Here is a 21,499-nt window from a genome sequence, read left to right on the forward strand (position 1 = left end):
TTTTTTTTCCTCGGGCGTGAAATTGCAAAATCATGAAATCGAGTGAAATATGTGCGTTTGCTTTTCGCACATATGTATTTATTATGGACTTTAACTCGTCTATTTGGACCGATATACAGGGTGTCTCAAGACGATTTTGTAAATGAATCGAAAGAGAAAGAGTAAAAGGCTTTGAAAATTTATACTTTTATAGCTTGTGTAAATGTAAGTGAAATTTATTAATTCTTGATTAAACTTATTGATAAGAAATTATATTACACAAGGTTTTTCAAATTTTGAATTTATTTAATTAATTAAATTTTTGAATTTATTTATTTAATTAATTTTTCATTAAAGTCCAAAAGATACTAGAGAATTCTACGAAGAAAATTTAAACGTTGAATTAAACACGAATGTAATCGGAATAAATACTTTACGATTCAAATTAATCATTAAAAATGTTCGATATAGAGGAAGCTTTTTAAATTTAATTCAATAATAATTCATAATATATATTTAATATCCAGAATTAATTGTACTCGATAATTAACAATCGAGATAATTACAAAATCAACAGTAATTTAAGTAATTTACAATTTACGGGAGATAGAACGAAAAATCAAGGATATCCCGAAACAATATGCTCCCGAATACAATAGTATTATATTTTTCGGAAATAAACACGATTCGTGGAAAGAAATCGCTATCAGTTTTGATTAACTTTATATATATATATAGAAACGTTAGCTTTCGTTATTGCGCATCGTTTGAGCAAAGTATAATTGAAATAATATTCGTGTGTAGGTGAAACGCCGAAATACCACAGGGTATCACTGTAATATATCAACGCGATATTGTGCCAAAGCGTTTGTTCCGTCTGTCGTTGGGATAAACAAATAAATCAAAGCTCGATTCCGGTCTGCAGAAAGTCCGCCGGCTGTCAAATCGTCGTTTATTGATTTTATTGCGCAATGCTGCGACAACACGGTTGCGGTTCCATCGAAAAACTCGAACAACCGACTATCAGGCGTTGGTATCCGTTGTTTCAAGAACGTATATGCGTGTTATCATGCGTCTAGTTTTGCACCTGCGGTTTCGATCGATTCTAGATTTCCTGTTTGCCCCCGCGGGGACAAACGTAACATTCATCTAAAAACAATTTCCTCGGTTGTTATGATAATTCGATCACTTTCTGATATGGGTGATTTTTCAATATTTTTCAATATTTACAAAATTACACGTCAAACCACATGTGTACGTATTATTTTCTTAAATTCTCTTATATATGGCCTTTTCACCTATAAAACTTATCTCGTTGACTAAACTTACAACATCTTTGGAGCGTTAATCGACATAAAAAGATCTTGTTCAATGTTATTTCCATTTGTTATATCAAAAAATGATGTTTTATTTTTTTTTCTTTTTCTTTTTACAACTTTTGCATAAGGATTTCTTTAAATCTAATCCTCGTGCAAAGTAAAATAAAAAAGAAAAAAAAAGATCGAAGAAAGAACGAGTTTGAGTCAACGCTCGACTCCGCATTCGCAAAGAGATCAATGCTTGGGAGTAGTTGATCCTCCCCACTTTCCCCGGGACATTAGACTCTCTTTGAAGAAAGTTTACGTTCCCATAGTTTCTTTTCCGAGGAAACAAACAACGGGAACTGGTTCGAAAGACATTGACGACGCTATCGAGATCCCCTCGCCTCGCCAATCCCGCATGGTTATTTATGATATCCTGATCACCACCGCAGTTCAAAGGACTAACTTCGCGGATACTTTTCTGCGTAACGTATACCGTTTCCCTAACTCCGAATTTCCCCTCTTTCGCTTCACAAGCATCATAAATATGGATAAAAGTTCGTCTTCTTATCTCTATTTGTCTCATTTGTTTGCTCTTCTAAGTTCGTATTAGTTGGAAATGTTTGTAGAGCCGTGAGCGTGTGTGATATTGTCACAAGAACTTAGCACCGGTCCCTCTCTTTCCTTTGCATCTCTGATTTATGCTTTCGAAGCATATATAACGTAGATAATTTGAATAAATCAAAAGACAGTAGCTACTTTTAAACGTAACATTCATTGAAATAGATTTACAATAAAATCTTATTATTCAAAATATATATATATAACGAATAACCTAAAAATAATGGAGAAACCGAATAGCTGATACCTTTCGAGAAGCCTAACATCCTCGAATAGCCAAAGCTTTCAGTCTGATTACAATATATCCGTTTTCCATAGGAGTAGACATAAAAGTGTCCAGGAACAACATCTTAAAAAAGACAAACCATCTATCGAAACCACTTTTTCCTTTTTACCCATAAAATCGACTCGATACATTTTCAAAGATACAATTTACTTTCTAAACCGCATCATTCTTTACGATCTCGAATCCCTTCTTCTCCACGAGCTTTAAATCACAGCCATGGACCGAAAACGCCCTCCCCCAAAAACATCATTCCACCGAAAAAACTCTCAAATCTACCCTCAAATCACCCTTCAAGATCAACGATCTACCACTTTCGAAGGCAACATGCCGCGCAATATCATGAACCCGTTACAAATGTAACATCGTCTCCATATTGATCAAAGGGTCCTCCACCCCCTGCCTCAATATATGCCTCTACATTGAACTGCTTTCCGATAGGCCGATGTACACCGATTTGTTAACCCACCACGTGCTCGTCCCCCGTCTTTTCGCGTTTAACTCCGCCACGCCATCTGGTGGAGTACGGATCTACTATTCCATATTCCGATCTCTCCTTTCAACGAATTCCTTCCGATCGATAATTTTAACGATTAAAGGTCTCTGGTCCTCGCGTTGACGCGAGATATTGCCGGTATTCGTTGATTCGTACGATTATGATAGACATTATCCTCAGAAAAGAGGCAAAGAATTATCAAGATCCGGTCCGGAACCTCGGTCACGCTGACAACGGAGCAATTTAATCAACGGTTTGAGGGAAATCGATTCGGCTTACGGGACACAATTAAGCTATGCCGCTTTTCGTTTCGAAACGTCTAATTTCTTAACGTGGTTCTCTCCGCGATGGTCGATAATTAAAGCGACATGTCACGCGATTGACGCTACGCCGGTGAAAACGGTTGCGCGCGCCTCTTAAACCCGATTTCCGACGTCCAATTTCGTGGGATGGAAGGGAAAAGAAAGGATTGTTCCTCCATCTCGATCGAGCCATTAACCTTATTACGCGATTTTCGACTCGATTTTCGATTACTGGAAAACGGTGGTTTTGGAGTTGAAGAACCCCAGAACACGGAGAAAGAGTCATTTAAAGAGTGGGGATTATATTTATTGCGTTTGCAGATTTGGGAATATTTCTTCGCTTTTGTTATACGACAGTTTTTGGTTCAAATGATTATTGGTTGGCCATTTTTTTTTAAATTTTTACTTGTCTATACTTTTTTCAATTACTATTGAAACTTTTCATTTGGAAATTTATTTCTTTAATATTACCACAATTTTGATGTTTTCTCTTTAATGTTGTTATTTAATATTATCTTTGTTTAATTTTTAAATTAGGGTTTTGAGAAAAAGTAGATTATACCGTGATAAGATACTTTGGAGTTTTGCAGTTAGTTTAAAAACTGTTTACTATAGTTTGTTTCGTGGAGCAAGGTGATTACTTAATAAATCGTAAAAAGTATTATATTTATCTTGATTTTACGATTTTATAAGTGAAACAATTTCCTTTTATGAGATGTTTTAACGTTTTCATCATTGAAATGCATATAATGTTATTAATTAAATGTTACATAATCCTTATAATATATACAATACTATTATAAAAATAATAATTCAATACTGCATTAGTTATTATTTCGACGAATTATTACTCTGTACAAATAATTAATCTCTTAACGATAACGTATTTCACACGGCCACAATGCATTTATATTCAATAATATTAACTGCTTATTTAATTCATTCGATAAATCGTAGTTAAACTGGGGATATTCATAAATATTTATATGCGAAACTTAAATGTGCAAACAAAAATATTCAAAATACGGAATGGAAAAGTACTACAAGTATTTAGAGAGATTACATTTAGAGAGAGGTAGAGAATAAATAAGTTTTTATCCTAAATATCATCTTTATACGCAAAAATTTTAAATTTCATTTCATATTTTTTTTATGGGACATCGTTAAAAAATCAACAAGATCTAACAAAACGAGATGAATTCTGTTTACGGCCGTTTACGTAGTATAATTGCTTTCTATTAATACGACAAAAGTTTTAAATATGCGCAAATTGTGTCAAAATATTCTCGTTTCGCATTCCCTAGTAAAATTTTTCTCGTTAGTTATTCGCGTGGATTTCTGAAAGAGACGAAAAAGAGAAAAAAATTGCTTCCATGAAAAAGCATGCAATTTTATTAAAAGACAATCGATACGATTCGAGAAGTGTTTGAGAAACTTGGCAATCGTTTGAGAAATCGTCCCAGAAGGAATCGAATCGTTTAATTAGCAGTTTTCCTTCTCGATAAATCACTCAAGATGTTGAAAGAGTTGGGTGAAATCCAAGATAAAATTGTTCTTGATCCACGTGTATAAACTTTAAGTACAATTTCTGGAAATTTACTAATCCTGAATAATGCGTGGATAATTAAAGAAAAATTTTATTTCCAAAAATTATCAATTTTCCAATTCTCTTCCTTTATCAAAAATTCTCTCGTTAGAATTAAATTTAACTATTTTATTTAAACGACAAGCTCTAGAATTCTCTAATTGTGAATGACGTAGAGAAAATTTTATTTCTAGAGAATTGGAAATTCTCCAACTTTTCAACCCTTATCAAAAATTTCATTCCATTAAATTATTCAAATTAATTTTAAAATTACTTAATCGTGAATGAAGCGGAGAGAAATGAATTAATGAATTAAAAATGAATTTTTCATTATTCATGAAAATTGAAATATTTCCCGCATCAAAATATTTCATCAACTCAACTATCAAATTATAAAATCTAAAAAAAAAGAAAAAGAATCCTAAAAAACTTGCCAAGATCCATATCCTAAAAAGAACTTAAAAAAATAACTCACAAAATACAGTTATAATAATCTACTACACAAACAACAGTTTGTAAAATCCAATTAAAACTTAAACAGACGAAATGATCTTGACTTTCATTCGAAAAAAAAAATCTACCTTTTTACAACAAAACACCAACAGATTCTTATTCCCTATAATAAAAAGTCCCTATATCTCCATCATCTGGTCACTGGATAATTCTCATCCAATGGACGAAGCTCCTGGACCAAAAGTAACGCGAAAGCCCCTGTAGTATCCAGCTGTACGAGTAAATCCTACTTCCGAAAACTTCACACAAGAAAATCCCACTTGCCAAAGCTAGGAAACCAGAGTCTTCCACCTAACACGCAGCGTGTCTCGTTCGCTTAAAAGATTTTCAACGAAACTTATCAACGAAACTTCGAAGCACTTCGGGTTTCCGTTCGAGAATTTTTAGGCGTGGAAATCCTCAATTAGCGCGCCAATTTCCTCCGCGTCCACGCGTATCACGCTCGTTATTCGGGATTAATACGATTTTTAAGCAGAAACGAGGCGATTCTTCTCTGGGAAGACCAGCGACAATGGCCACTCATCAAGAGAGCAACAATCCTCTCCTCGGTTATTACCACGGACTCCGCCGTTCCCATTAATTCTGCCCATTCAACGTCGCATTCCTCCGCGCGTATATGAGGTCGCGCGTCATCCGACGTAAACCTCTGGACTGGCGTCCAGAACTAGCGGATATCCATCCTCGAAAGACGACAAAAGCCTGTCAGGAATAATCGTTATAGTTCGAGTTGTCATAGTCGAGGCGATCGATCCTTCTTGGATTTAACCGAATCGTGTTTCGGTTGCTCGAGACGCGTTTAATGGGAGGATTTTTTTATTGTATTTTCGCGTGAAATTTGAAGAAGTCCAAACACTATTATCTTTGCTTTAATAGTTAAAATTTTTTTGGATTTATCATAATAGAAACTCAATCGAAGTGTTTATTTCTTATATCGTTTACGTAACTGAAAGGATCGTTGAAAGTTTCGTTACAAGAGTGTAGATTCATTTATACTTGTTCTCATAATTACGTTCGATTAATCGACGATCTTATGATTCCGATTAGTGATCGATTATTATTCATTGTGAACTTTCTAATCCTAAACTCCTAACTTCCTTTCAACGCACGGTCTCTTGTTTGACTCCAAGCTCTTAATCCCTCGGCGCATAAGCTAAGCACCGGAACTTGTAAAGCTTCCTCGCTATCTTATTTCGTTGTCGTATAAGATGCCTAACATTGCATTATGCGCAAATTTTAACGAGTTTAATTAACGTAGAAAGAAGGAACGATCATCCAACAATCGTCGAAAAAAATATTCTACTCATTGCACGTTACTCTAATTGTTATACTATATATATATAATATATAACGACATGTATAATAAATATAATAATATGTATAATAATATAATAAATTCTTAGGAATACTCTTCGTATTCGGAACAACAGAATGTAAGCGAAATGTAAAAATCTTGGTACAGAAATCTCGCATAAAGAGATCGCAAGAGGATTCAGAAATTTCGATGAGCGCAAAAGTTTTTATTCTCTTCAACCGCCAGTTTTTTAAGGGAGCAGATTTATTCCAGTGAATGAGCAATCCAAGTCCCGCGGCATTAATATTAATGTACTTACACACGACTACGGAGCATCGAATGGGCGAAAAGGAAACCGTTCGAAAACGGGGAAGCGTTAAAAGTTTCCTAAAGCCTTTCACGCGTGATTACACGGGGAGAGGAGAAGTGGGCAAACATGGTGAAATATTTTGACGATGGAGCACACGGAAATCGGATATATTATTCAGCAGAGGGTTACTTTAAACCTTGCCCTTTCCTACTCGATAACCACGTTACGCGAACTCGTCAAAGCTATCGTTTTATATCCTCTCCCTTTTGAAGGAATGGAATCGTCATCTCAGAAGTTGAGTGAAACGTCAAAGAAGGTTATTGATGATCTCTTATCAACATATGAAAGAGCTCGTGGAATCGTAAACTCGTCTGTGTGTCTAAAAGTTTTTTTTTTGGAATTTTTCATCTGCCAATCGTGTCTACGTTTTATTGACAGCAACGAAGAATTGGATAGAATATGATACGGCTCGAAAGGGATTACAAAAGGGGAGATATGATTTATTAATGTTCGTGTATAAACCGCGTACATGTTTGCTATCTGTTCTTTTGTTACGAAATACAAAAAATAGAAGAGAAGAAAGGATGATTTGGAAGAAAATTTGATTTTTAACAACATAAATTTTATGTGAATTTTACTTACTCGTCATTTCTTTAAAATACTCGAATCATTCGAAAATTCATATCTTACTAATAAACGATTACCATTTACGTTCTTCGATCAAAAGTTTTAACTACTATTTTAACTCGAACGTAACAAAAGAAAAAGTAACATAGAGCGGACAACTACGATTACGCGAATTCGAACGAATTTATCGGCTTTCCAACTCGAACGTACAAACCGTAATAACGAAATATGTATATTTCCGATCTGAAATCAAAAATCTTGCTCGCAGGAAGATTATACGCGCATAGAATTATTATCCAGACGAAATTGTACTCGGTTAAAATGGAAATCATGTTCGATATGGAACGGCATCCCTGATGTTTTACGTCGCGCTATTTCCGTCGATCCTTTTTCCAAACAATTCGAAATTGTGTTCCGCGCGCGAGATGCATTCACCGTTTGTGTACCTTTATGCATCTGCCTTCGTCCTATTTGTTACCGGCGTCGCTATGGAACACTTTTCGACACACCGATTTATACGAAAACAAAGGGAAACGTTGGGGGAGCCTTTGGAGAGCGAAAACTGAATTTCGCTCTGCAGTTGAACGGTTCCGAGAAGAGGAATACTTCTTGCCCCTGCCTTCTAGTGACCTTCTGCAACTACCCATCACAAAGGAAATCGAACGTGTTCGATAATAAATTCAACGATAGTATTTTCGTGTTCACTTCGAAAACTGCTTGGAACAATCTATTTCTGAATCTAATCCAAAGGCAAACCCTTTGTAATAAAACGTTTTGTAGACGAAAAATTATTATTTTTATTTCTTTATTGGAATTTGGATTTGGAATTTTATTAATTGTAAGAGGAAATGGTCTGGGAAGATTAATTTTTGCTGTTGTTTGCAGTGTGTTTCGTCAAGTTTAAAACTTTTGTTTGTGCTCGAGAATTTACATGGAAACTGTGAACTGACGTCTCAGAGGTTTAAATTTACCGATATGTCGCGAGGCAGCAGATGTATGCATTGTTAATCTTTTGGAATCTTAATCAAGGTTCTGTTGGAATATAATTTTAATGATTTTATGATACAATTTTTAAAGTTTTATTCTTTTTCATCTTGAAAAGTTGCGATCGCGACGATACACGAAGCGTTGTGCGATGTAGCACATTTGGTATAAATCTTAAGAGATTTGCTTTTCGAATTTCATGGTTCGCCGGTATTTTGTTGGTCTACCATTGAAAAGATGAATGAAACAAATTGGAAGGAAAAGGTTTGGTTCAAAGTCAAAGCAACATTGCATTGTAGCGAAGCGTTCAGGTAAATAGGAGAGGATAAGAAAGATAGAAGAGGATTTCAACTGCATGACGAAGCGATGGAAATATAGACAGAAGATTGAATTTTATCGGAAAACTCGAGCGAGAAATATGAATAAATCGTGCGATTTTCATATTTGACATATTTTGAATATATTTTGGAAATTAAACAATTTTAAGAAAATTCTATCAATGGATATTTTTACAGAATTATAAAACGAAATAATAAAACTTATTCTGTAAAAAAATATCGACTAATTTCGATGTATCAAATAAATATTACTATAGATAATATAAATGCAAAAATGAAATTATAATATATCCAGTAATCTTTTAAAATAATTTTATTTGGAATGGAAATTTCGAACGAAAATAATTTTCTTCCGTAGTTTATTCTGTATACAGAAACACACCGATACCATCAAAATTTTATTCCACACGAATATTTATCAGAGAGAAATAATTATTAAAATAAAATTTTATTTCTATTTAAATTGAATACGTAATGTAATGAAATATGATAAATTTGATATTTTCTACTAGCCTTAAATAACCAAGAAAAATCATTGTTCACGTTCAATTTCTCAAATTAAAATTCCTAATTTCCAAGTTCGATAAAATCCACTCATCCCATTAACATGGTTATGCGTAATTATGATAGGCGGACACGCGATCCTGTTTTCTATCCGTGCAAATTGAGTGCTTTTAGTGGCTGGAATCAATTCATCGGCGCAGTTTCAATCGAAAAGCACGTGGTCTGATGGAAACGGACGGCTGTGTTTAGGCAATATCAGCCTCATCGCTCGATTGGAAAAACGGTAGGCAAAACTGACGGACATACGCAACGAACGCACGATCAATCTTACTTTTAATTTAGCGTTTTCATCTTGGCTCGTGTGCATTCGCGAAACATTCAGAGAGAGAACTGATTCATGGATTCTGAATGCGTTTCGTTTATGAAACGTCTGGCTAAAAGCGAACACAATGAAAAACTAAAGGAAAAATAGAAATCAAATTTGTAAAGGCGTTGAATTTTACTCTTAATTTTAATAAATGGATATTAATTATACGTAGCTTTTATAGATAAATCTTCTTTAGATTTGTATTTCATTATTGGAATTATGAATGAGTAAAATTAAAGACTAAACTTTTAAAAAAATGTTGAAAGTATGGATAAACGAAAAATAATGTATGATTTACAAAAAATAAAGGAAATTTATTTCACTCGTAAAATAAAACTGAAAATGTGTTTTTAAAAGGATAATTTTTTCAGAATTAGAGAAGAAACTGTGTCAAGTGATTATATACAATATCGATTCGTAAAATCGTCGTTATATTCCAATAAAATATACGATTGAAATGAAAAAAAATTTTACTATGTAAAATATATAATTTAAAAATTGTTTTCAATAATAACATATCGAATATCTACTCCGTATTAGACATTAAATTTTTTTTATTGAAAATAATTTATCCATCTATAATTTAATCGAGAACTGAACTGAACACGTCCTATTTATCGAGTATTATCGTGACGTTGACAATGTCGATTGCAGATCGACTGAATATCTGAAATACTACTGCGTCGATTCGCATCCGTCGCTCGTTAGCTTTGAATCGTGGAAAACAGAACGTCCATATGGACGAAATTGCTCGCTCCGTTTATTGTTTTACAACTGGTAACCAGCAGTGGGATCCCTGAACTACGATTGTCGTCGATTTGCAAAATCTTTGCCTCATTCATCGGCCAATCGCGATCGATAGACTTCGAATAAGCATAAATAACATACATATATAATATTTATTTTTAATTTAGTTCACATTATATTCTCTTTGATATTATATTACAAAATTTTCTTTTTTTTTTCTGACGTTATTTATTTTTCAAATAAGGATTTTATATCAAAAAAATATTATACTTTTATAATAATTGAAATAGAAAACAACTTGAAAATAAAAAGATCGAATACTATAAAATCATTGTTGAAGCTATATTTTCGAGAAAAAAAGGTTATGATTCGTATTTTATATCGTATCTATAAGATTCATTTTATAATATTTTATAATATTTTATAATATTTAAATCGCTAAATCATTGATAATACTGCTTATGAAATTGATCGAATTTTAGTGAATAATTTTATTTAATTAATCGCTATCGTACGATGAATGAGAACTATCTCGTTTTGCGTCTTTCTTATTAAAAGTTCAATTTCCCGACATGGCATAGCCATAGAGAGACGTGAAAAACGGCGAGACGACTGTTCAAGACGTTTTTTACTTTAATATTGACAGCGATATTGTTGAATAAGATTCTTAAGATTTCTGTGATCCATATAAAATCTAATATCGTTTAAAATCGTGAAACGTATCTCTTCGATGAAAGAAATTATATATAGTTTATATTTATAGCAATAAATTGATTCAAGACGATAATAGAATTAAATCATTTCATTATGAAATTGTAAAATATATTTTTGATAAAAAAAATTCAGAGAATGTAAAGTAACAATAAGAAATATAAAATTAGCAAAATATATAGTATCGAATATTAGATATTTTATATGAAATTCAATAATGAAATTTCAAATACCTTGTATGCAATCTTCTAACATCTTGTATCATGTACTGCAACGTGGAAAATTAATTTTCTATGACCCATATGTATCAATCAAATATCCTGTAATATTATTTCATATTATTATATATATGCAACATAACCTATATACGTACAATACAATTATTGAAGGAAAATTTATTACCAAAAATATGTCATTCATTTTCATATAATTATCCAATATAAGTACACTTTTAGAATATTCAAAAGAAGTTTATAACATACATTCACTAAAAATTTTTTTACGTAATATTCATTGATTTTTATTTTGTCACAAAAGTTAAGATGCATGAAGTATCACTTGTATATCGATACTGCTATGTTTATTGATGATTCAGAACTCACTTTAAACTATAAATCCCTGATTTATGATTAACAACAATCGATGATTAATAACAATAACAATAATAATAACTTATAATCCAATATTTCGGAGTAATATTAACAAAAATGAACACTCTAATTATACAGCAATACAGCGCGACTCTTGGCGGGAATTTATATGCGCACAGCAACTGCGCATAGATGTACGTCGACGCGAGCGACAATAAGTGGAAAACAGAGCTGTCATCCATCTTGCAAGCGCGAATATGAGTATCAGCAGTGTCGTGTTGTTTTCACCGGTGCGAGCGTTTTAAATAATTAATTGGCCAGCAAAATGGGAGTCACGGATATGAATTCGGAGCCATTCGTTAATTTCATGGTTCATTTCGCACGCTCTTTTCTGCTCGTTGTGTTTCCCACCAGTTTTAGCCATCTCCTCACTCTTCGAGCACATTCAGGTTAGTTTTTTTTTTTCATTGCGCGATACGCACTTAACGTTTATAAATGTGACATTATCGAAGACCGTTATTCTTTGCTTTTTTCACAATGCGTCCTGCTATTATGATTTCGCAATTGTTGATTATCGCTGTATAATTTTTCTGTTTCTATTTATTGTCTTCTGATTTCAATCGTTCTGAATCTCGAACATCTCGTGGCAGATATTTTATAACGTATCAATTTTAACGATGCTATACATTCCATAAAATATATTCATACATCCAACCGCCACAGAACGTAGGAACGTGTTCGAATGTCGATGCCAATAAATATAAGAGCAGATATAAAATTTATTAATTATTTATGCATGTTTAAATGAGTTTGAAATGTATTGGATTTTTAACATAAACATATCAAATAATAAAACTTTTGAATACGAATCATATTCTTTTCTCTTCGTTCAATTTATTTTTTTTTCTTTTTTCTTTCATTATTTCTTCTCGTTTCATTTTTTTTTCTTTTGACGTATTCTGATTATTGTTATTGTTTCTTTTTTTTTTTTTTTAGTATATTCACATTCTCGAACGAATGTCCCCTGCGGCATTCATTGCGCAGCCAACCGCGAAGACTAATTTCCATGCCTAGGAACATTCACAAACTATCAATCATTCAAAATGTTTTGGTGATTAGATAGTTAATGATTGTGGTGATTCATTACAATTAATTAGGTACGTACATTGAATTTTTCTTTTATAAACTTATATACGGTCTAATAAATCGATTTTGATAGACTTTTTATTTTACGATACATAGTAATATTTGTGAGGTTATAACAATTCTTACATTTATAAAATAAATCAATTTCTATCGATTAAAAAATTCTCATATCTTTTAAAGATATGAGATTATCTTTTATTTAAAGATATTATTAACCTATTCATTCAATCTATCATTTCCTTTCGAATTTAATAGCCATACGATCAAAATATTCCATTCATCCATATAATTGTATATTTCAATCTACTTCCATCCCCTTTTTCCATGTATTCGGGTTTTATTGAACAGTAACTCGGAAACCGGACGTTATATTTTCGTTCTCATCGGGGAAAGGCCAGTGAATTGGTTAAATTGTGTCGAGTCGGCGTTATTTGACCGCATAAAAAACTAGCGTTTATAAAATTGCTATCGGCTACTCGATATTGCAGTATCGAATGAAGAGATCATCCAGTCCTTTTCTCGTCCTACTTTTTCCTTTATTCCGCTTTTCACCCGATTCTCTGTGTCCATCTGAGTTTCACGTTGTTTTCATTTATTCGAGGTAACGAAATCTAGCACGTTTCGAGGGAACTCCCCGTTGTTAGTTACTCGAGTTCTAATTGAGTAGCGAAGTCCGAGAGAAATCTTAGCTGGATATCTTTGAATGCCTCTCCAGACAGAGAGAGGCGATGAAACGAGAATATTAATCTTTCGAGTCGTGATTTCAGAAAGCATTGCCGGACTTTTCCTTTTCCGCGTTCCTTTATCCCTTCATTCTGTGAACGAGGATGAAATAATGATACAATCTTGAATTTTGTATAAAGAGTAGAAAAGGATGTTACGTAGTAAATTTTAGATTTCATCTTAACCGAGTCTGACATTCGAATTGGTAATCTGAGTTGAAAAAATATTCCGAGTTGAAAATAAACTTGTTCATTTTAATTAAAGGAATTATATATTTTTTGAATAATTTTAATTGAATATATGAGAGAAAATGATACTATAATAAAGATAGAATTGATAATAAGAGGAATTTAACAAATGTTGAAAATAGCAGAACGATTATCAATCAATCCTTTTAAATGGTTATCAGATCTTTTTAATTCTACTTCAATTTTCATAAACGGTTTGTTGTTAACGATATAAATCCAACAAACGAATCGGTCTACCGTGAAATCGAATTATGTTCATCCACCTTGAAAGCCTCGAAAGATTCGAAAACCGGTGGTCAGAGGTAGTGGAATGACAACGAGCGACAATCACTTCGAATTTCAATCCCAACCATAATACGCAAAAATATTTCATCGTTCCATTGTGTGCTATCGACATATGTGAAAGATTAAAACAATAGCGTGCGACGTTAGTTATATTTTGATTTTCATTGTATGTATTCGTTTTGATTTTCTTTTATCAACTTTTCGCCACTGATTTGATTAAAAATTTACTTTTTTCGTGTATTACTTCATAGATGATAGATTGTATTTAATAATTAATTTAAATTAATTATTAATTAGATTTTTACTGTAAATGTGTCGATTTTATAGAGATAATTTTTATATTTTTATGTAAAATTTCTATGCACGAATTTTTGCCGTAATGTTGGATTGTTTCGTGATATTAACTGATCAGGTTGACCACATTAACCACTCGAATTCCCGTAAAGTAATTTGTTAGGTCGGTGTAGCAGGTTGATAGTCGGTTTTGGACATTAACTTGCTTTTAACTGCAATTATGGTGAACAGTAATTACCTCATGATACCCGCTACATTATTTCAGAAAGAAAAAAATTTGACGTCGAATATAGTGGATTAAATTACACTATGGATTACCTTTAACTATTAAATTACACATCAAAATTATAATTAAAATAATAGAAATAATTTATTTACTTATTCACTTAATTCGCTAAATTGGGCATATTCTTAAAATTTTCAAGCAATTCGATTCCCTTTATTGATATTATCCAGAAATACAATTTTAAATCAAATGAACCAAAAAGTGAGCGGCATTTTTCTCGAAAAGGTCTGCCAATGAAAAGCGCGATACAATAGAAATTTCACGATCGGGAATAAGCTTTTACCCCAAAAATTCAATTCCATTCCCGGTCATAAGAAGAAATACAAAAGAATTGCGAACATGGTTGCCGTGGAAAGGTGAATTTTGCGCTCAAGTAGGAGGGAATCGGCATCCTCCACAGGGAGAAACAGTATTTCGTGGAATATTTTCCATCGGTGGTAATGGGCATGGTTGAATGCAAGATCAATAGGTGGAAAACGCATGGAAACGAATATTTCCCCGTATCCGTATCTTTAATTTCTATTGAACACGTGGCGTTCGATCGGAAGGAACGTTTTTTTTACATTGAAATAGGGATTCAATTTCGAGGAACGATCGACGCTGTTAATACACAACTGGGGGATGCGCAAAATCGATTGGGCAAACACCGATTTTTTCTCATATCCGACGGTTTATCTTCCGCAGGGAAATCCCAATTGGCTCTTCCGCCGAGTTTAATATTTGATTACGATGTATTAAAAAATCTGGTTCCTGGTACGCGGGATTATAATGTTTCCTCCGGAGATTCAGACAAAATAATCGAAGTTTGTAATGCGCTTTCGTTCCTCGAAAAGAGGAAATAAAAAAAAGAAAGAAAAAAAAATAGAAAGAAAGAAAATTAATTCGATGGTTTTGTTGTTAAATAAATTTCAAAAAGAGTTTTCGTTCAAATTATTAAAATCCAAAATTAAATCAATACTCGATATAACTGATTAAAATTAATTTTATCGTGGTCTTGTGTCTTTAAAATATTATTTTTATTTTTTTTTATGATAAAATTCGATGATTCTTATAGAAAGGGTCTTACAATTTTTTAAATTATTTCTACTTCAGATTTATATTCACATTTAAAACAAATTAAATATTGTTTTCTTTAATAATAATTAGTTCATTATCGTCTCCTTGTCCACTTTGGTACAATACCACGAAAGAGAACAACGAGCGTTCAAACTTTAAAATTGAAACCCTTTGACGATCTCGATTCCTTTAATCGTTTTTCAGAACTAATTTCTCGGAACAAATTTCTTTGTCATCACGGTCGGACTCCTCGACACTTCGAATCAACTTATCCCCCTTTGACTCAAATTGATTTATTTCTCGAATTTAATATCGCCTTTAAAATTCTTACGTAACAGCATCTAGATCTAGAGAGAAAGTCTTACATTCAGACTTTATTAAGCTTTTGTAGAGTTCCTTTTTTTAATTACAAAATTTCCATGCGCGAAAAGAAAATTTCACGATATATTGAAGAAAGATGTTAATAAATATTCCAACTAATTTTATGTTACCTATTAATATCTCTCATTAAAAAAAAAAAAACAGAAAACGATCAAACTTGTTTTCATCTCGATCAACCAACAACTTCTATAATCCAAAACGTTTTCTATTTAGCGAAACATGGAACCATATGCGGCAGGGACGCGAAAACTTTCCAAAAACAATTCAATCGCTCTTTTACCGCAGCGTTACCGCTGGATCGTGGTCAGATTTACATAATCTCGTAAACGACAGAAGCAAACGCGAGAGCTAATCGGGTCGGACACGGGGCTCTTGCTACCGGTTCGGCCAGTGGGTAATTGGATTTGGCCTCGTAAAACGGGGTCGGTGGTCGCGATAATAAAGGTGCAACGATCGTAAAATTTCCATGACCTATCGACCGAATTGCAAAAAAGAGGGGACTCGTCGTAAATATTTAGCCGAGGTAACTGTGTGTTTTAAGTTTTAAATTTTTCGATTTCGTTTAAGCGGATGCAATTCCATAGAAAACGCATAGATAATATAACGCGTGAACGTGCATCGGTATCGAGTTCGAAAGTTACTACATGGATGATCTGAAATCGACGCACAGAGGAATCGCGTGCGAAATTAAGAGCGAGAAATAACAGCGAACTAGGAAATAAAAGTAAGCCCGGTTTATTTAAAGAGACAGATGATGGATAGAATAAAGTTTAATTAAAACGTTGGTTTTAAAGGCGAGTAGAGGAAATAGGGACATTAGGACGAGAATTAAATGGGAACGAGAACATCTTTCTTTTTTTTCTTTCTTTTTAAAAAGATGAAATTAACTGAAATTAAGCGCGTCCCTGCCTTATGTTTCGCGAACATTAATTACTCTACTGTTTTTAAGCGCGACAAATGTATCGCTTCGAATACAAATATCGAAATCAATAATCTGTAAAAACCAGGAGGTTTTTTTGGAGGAATAATAAATGGTGTAAAGGGAAGGGGAGGACGAAGAGGAAGAAATAATAGGAGGAAAGAAACGTGACAAGATGGTGATGATGGTGATGGTGGTGGTAGTTGAACCGTAATGAATTCCTCTCGGCAAGTGAAAAAAACGTGGGGTGGTTTTTTCGTACACGTCTCTCTCTCTCTCTCTCTCTCTCTCTCTTTCTTTCTATCTCCGTAGATCTCTCTCACGGAGGCCTCTCAAAAATCCGGGGGAAAAAAAATTACATCTCGTTCCATCGCTTTTATTTTCTTCTCGCGTTTCGCACGTAGGAAGGAAATATCCACCAGGAAAACTTCTTCAGACGGCGCCGTATTCACGTGTGCGAACATTGCGAAGAATACGTTTTCCAGAACCTGCGGTTTAAACATTGCCACAGGATTATTCCGACGGTGCATGAGTAATGAGAATTTTTATACTTAAAGCGTAACTTCACTCCGACGGTGCTTAGAAAACCATTTGTAACTCGCGTATGGGGGCAGGGGGTGGGCTAGGATGGTGAAAAAAATTACGATTAAAAGTGCAGTTCGTTATGGGAACTGTAGGTTCATACAAGTTGCCTTGTTATGAAAGAAATACAAAAGGGAGGGGGATATTGCGTGTATGAAACACGAAAGATGATTAAGAATTGAGGAAATGCGTTATTCTGTGATTCGCTACGTATTTTGTATTTATTTCGTGAATTTTTATTTCTCTCTTTCTCTTTCTCTCTCTTGATAATAGTTTATATATATTGACTTACGTTTAATTGTATTTAATATTTACTTTTTTCGATTTTCACAAATGTAGATGAAATATCGTGTATAAATGAAAGAAATATAAAAGTAGTTATTTTGTTAATTCGGTATATTATTTTATAATTATTTCGAAAATTTATTTTGAAAATAATTTTTATCCCTTAGCTTTAATCACGTTTAATTTCTCTCCCTTAATTTTTCTTTCGCGCGTTTAAAATATCCAGAATGGCAAGGCAACTCTGTAATTCAATAGGGTGTTTTTACTATTTTTTTTTCGTAAATTTCTTTCCCCGAGAATAATTTTTATTCCTCGTCTTAGTCCTCTTCGTTTATGCACCCGCACAACATGCACGCTCCGCTTTCCTCTTTGCTCTTATTTCTTTCACACAGTCGTATTTTGTTTCTCACAGCTTTTTTACTCACCGTGCCATGCGTTTTACATAGTATAAAGCGTAACGTTGGAAACGTTTAAATTTTTTTATGAATGAAGCGCCAGAATATCGATAGATGGTGCTTTTCATTTTTTTAAACTTTTAATTCTGTTCTCTCTAACTCCGTTCGAGAATCTCTGTTAGATACTATACGCTAGATAGATAAAACAATATTGTTCCAAGAAATATCGTCGAACGAACTCGAGAGAATATTTCGAATTTATTTAATCTCCATTAAATGCCTGCCAATTACTCGAGCCACTTTTCGAGGCCCTTGACAAGCTTTGTTTCCTCCAAGCGTCGTACAGCTGCCGAACAAGCAACTACAACCGATGACAAGGGCGGTGTTATCGAGGCGGCGCGAGAAAGCATTACTTTGAGGCGTGTTCGCATTTAAATTAGGTGCAAGGACCGAGACTGTCTCTGTATTTTCCTGTTGTTCGTTCACCCCCCGTTACGTGTACACTCGTGTACAAAACGCTTGTTGGAAACTTGGCCTGAAAGCCTGGGCGATGGTTTACTCGTTCGTTCGTGGAAAGCGTGGATATCTATATATCTTAGAATGTCGCAATTAGTTGACGGAGGCAAGTACAACACAACAAGTTTCATAATCCCTGTAACGTAACATATATTCCCTTTTGTCGTAATTAGTTGACGGTGGGTACGCTAACGAGTACGAAGGATGCGTTATTTTCGAGTTTCGAGTTGTACGACCGAACCGAGATTTGCTCACCTTTCTTGCAAACTTTCTCCGGTTGCGCAGCTATCTTTGGAGGAAGTCGCGGAGCAATTGTCGATAAGATTTTCGTCGAGTTTATCTAGGTGAACGAGAAGAATTTCAATGGTAATCGGGTGTAATTGTTACTTCATAAACTTGGTAGGGATTTGAATGCGATACGATAATACATCTTGATGATTAATATTACATTTTTTTGAATTTAAATAAAATTAAATTTAATTTTAAAAATTCGATCGATCATCGAGAGTTTTTCGATGAAGTGATGAAAATATTTTCAGTATATGGAGTAGTTTCATTATTTTAAGATGAAAAAGGTGGATAATAAGATGTAAGAATGTAGAATGATATTTTTTATGATCAATTTTAAAACGACTGATGTAAAATTTGAGCAAGTTGTTTAGTAGTGTAATTTGAAACGTTAAATGCACGTTATTCGAGTATTTTAGATAGATGTTATATGATGAATAGCGCTTTGTAATTTAATTCTCTGTAAATACAGAAATCAATTAACGATTAATTAAGGGCTGAAAGTAGCGTTCAACTCAATTTAACAAATTCAACAAATAATACGATACTGAAGGAATGAAATGATAAAAATAACGAAGCTTTAAATATTCCAAATATCTGTAAAAACGATTTGTATTAATATTTCTTTGCAAATTTTTACCCAGAATAAATGCATTAATCTCTTAGTCAGATTAAAATAAAATCCACGATTTTTATATCGATGAAAAATATTGTTCGCAAAAAGTACGTACTATTAAAATTTACAATCAAAAAAAGATACCCTAAGATTTTTGGCACCTATAAATCACCAACCCAGTATAAATCTCAAATATAGCTTTCCATTCTTGTCCATGTACCAACATAAAAAAGAATACAAAGAAAGAAACCTAAACATCATCCCTCGACAATCACCGAAAGAACGAATCCCCTTGAAACAGGGGATGAAGTATCGCAACGTAATAACTTTGGTCGTCTTTGGAAGCAATTCCATTATCGTTAACGCCCGCAAATTTCCTCGGAACGATAAAATTAATCAGAAGAGAATCCAATATCTCGTTTCTCGAGAACAAACTCCACATTCTACGAGCTACACCCTATTACACGAATAAAACCGCGGCCATTGTCTTTCTTTTTTTTTTTTTTTTTCACGAAGAAGAGCGCGTGGTGGGCGGATTTCTTCCCTTGCCAAGATGAAAAGAGACGGAGATAGACACAGGGAAAGAAAAATGAAGATGGATGATGGGGAAAGGGAACGAAGGAAAGGGCGTCAATACCGCATAAAACGCGGGCTACGTGACATGAATAATTCCGGCTGCGTTAAAATGTCACAGAATCGAGATTCCACGAGAGGAGGAGGCGCGTTTTCTTCCCTAAAATCAATTAAATCGAGCAAACGGGCAGATTCACCTCGAATAAAGGAAAATATTTGCCGGTTATCGATTAAACCACCGATTTCACCGAGCAGCAAAATGGCGGAAAATAGGGAAGGAGCGAAAAATCAATTATTCATTCGTCACAATTTTTCCTGTTGCGTATATAATTAAAAATGAACGATCCGAATAATATCGTGTTTTTCTCGAGACGAGTGATGCTGAGATATTTTTTTCTTTTTCTTTTCTTTTTTTTATTTTCTACTCTTCTTCGATAGAAAAAAGGATTTCGAATGCGTCGAGGTTGGGCCGTAATGTCGATATTTCAAAAGTTAACGAGCCCGTTGGTATTTCGCGAGAGCAGGCAGTTTGATAATCCGACGAGGATTAATATTCAATAACGAAATACGTCAACGTCTCCGGCAATATTCGCTCGCTGCCGATTAGGGGATGGACGAGAATGCTTTCGGCTCGAGATGTGTTGGATGGATTTCTTTTTTCTTTTTTTCGTGTTTGAATGAGATTGATCGATGTTGGGATTTTTACGTATTCAAGATTTAAGGATTGAATGAAGAAATATACGCGATATTTTGTTATTGTTGAATTATTGCGCGTGAAGAACTTAAGCATCAAAATTTCGCTCGTGAATAATAAGCAATGTTCAAGCTTTCGATCGATTGGTCTGAAAGTTGGTCTGAAAGTGATATTGACAAATGGTAAGAGAAAGTACAAAGAAAACGGCCGGTGGAACGATATCACGTCGTAATAAGAACGAGATGGGGAAAGGGCTCTGTATTCAGATCTCCCTTGGAAATTCAGATCAGGTTAAACACCGGAATGTCAAAAGATCAACTACAATTCTCATCTTCCGCGTAATATAGCGACAAATGTCAAGAAACTCGACTCTGTTATATTCTCCCCTTCGAGACTTCTCGATTGAAATATCTTCAAATATTAAACGTTATAAAGAAAACTTTATCTTCCATCTTCACGGATTATACATACTACCATTCTTCAATATCAATTACAAATATCTATTTCATATTTTTGACAGTTTTAATTTCAATATAAAATTCATCTCGTCGAGATTTATCGACGTTTAAACGAACGATGAAACAACCCTCAACGTAACATCGTAAGAATTTACACACAAAAAAAGCAATTACGAAAAAAGCAAGGATGAAACCTTTTTTTTTT

At 33.7% G+C, this 21,499-nt stretch overlaps 1 protein-coding gene across 12 annotated transcripts in view; it reads right to left on the reverse strand.

Annotated features, from left to right (window-relative positions):
* Positions 1-21,499, reverse strand: part of LOC102676276 (leucine-rich repeat-containing protein 24) — a 419,962-nt gene that overhangs the window by 108,095 nt on the left and 290,368 nt on the right. Inside the window, exon 1 of one of the 12 annotated variants that reach the window (XM_031509235.1) lies at positions 11,193-11,279. The exons of the other annotated variants lie outside the window; for them this stretch is intronic. Coding sequence (XP_031365095.1) covers positions 11,193-11,214 — 22 coding nt within the window. The 5' untranslated portion in view covers positions 11,215-11,279. Of the gene's footprint in view, positions 1-11,192; positions 11,280-21,499 lie in introns of those variants that run through there. 12 annotated transcript variants of the gene reach the window in all.

Source organism: Apis dorsata, unplaced genomic scaffold (genome assembly GCF_000469605.1).
Source record: "Apis dorsata unplaced genomic scaffold, Apis dorsata 1.3 scaffold_133, whole genome shotgun sequence".
Lineage (NCBI taxonomy): Eukaryota > Metazoa > Arthropoda > Insecta > Hymenoptera > Apidae > Apis > Apis dorsata.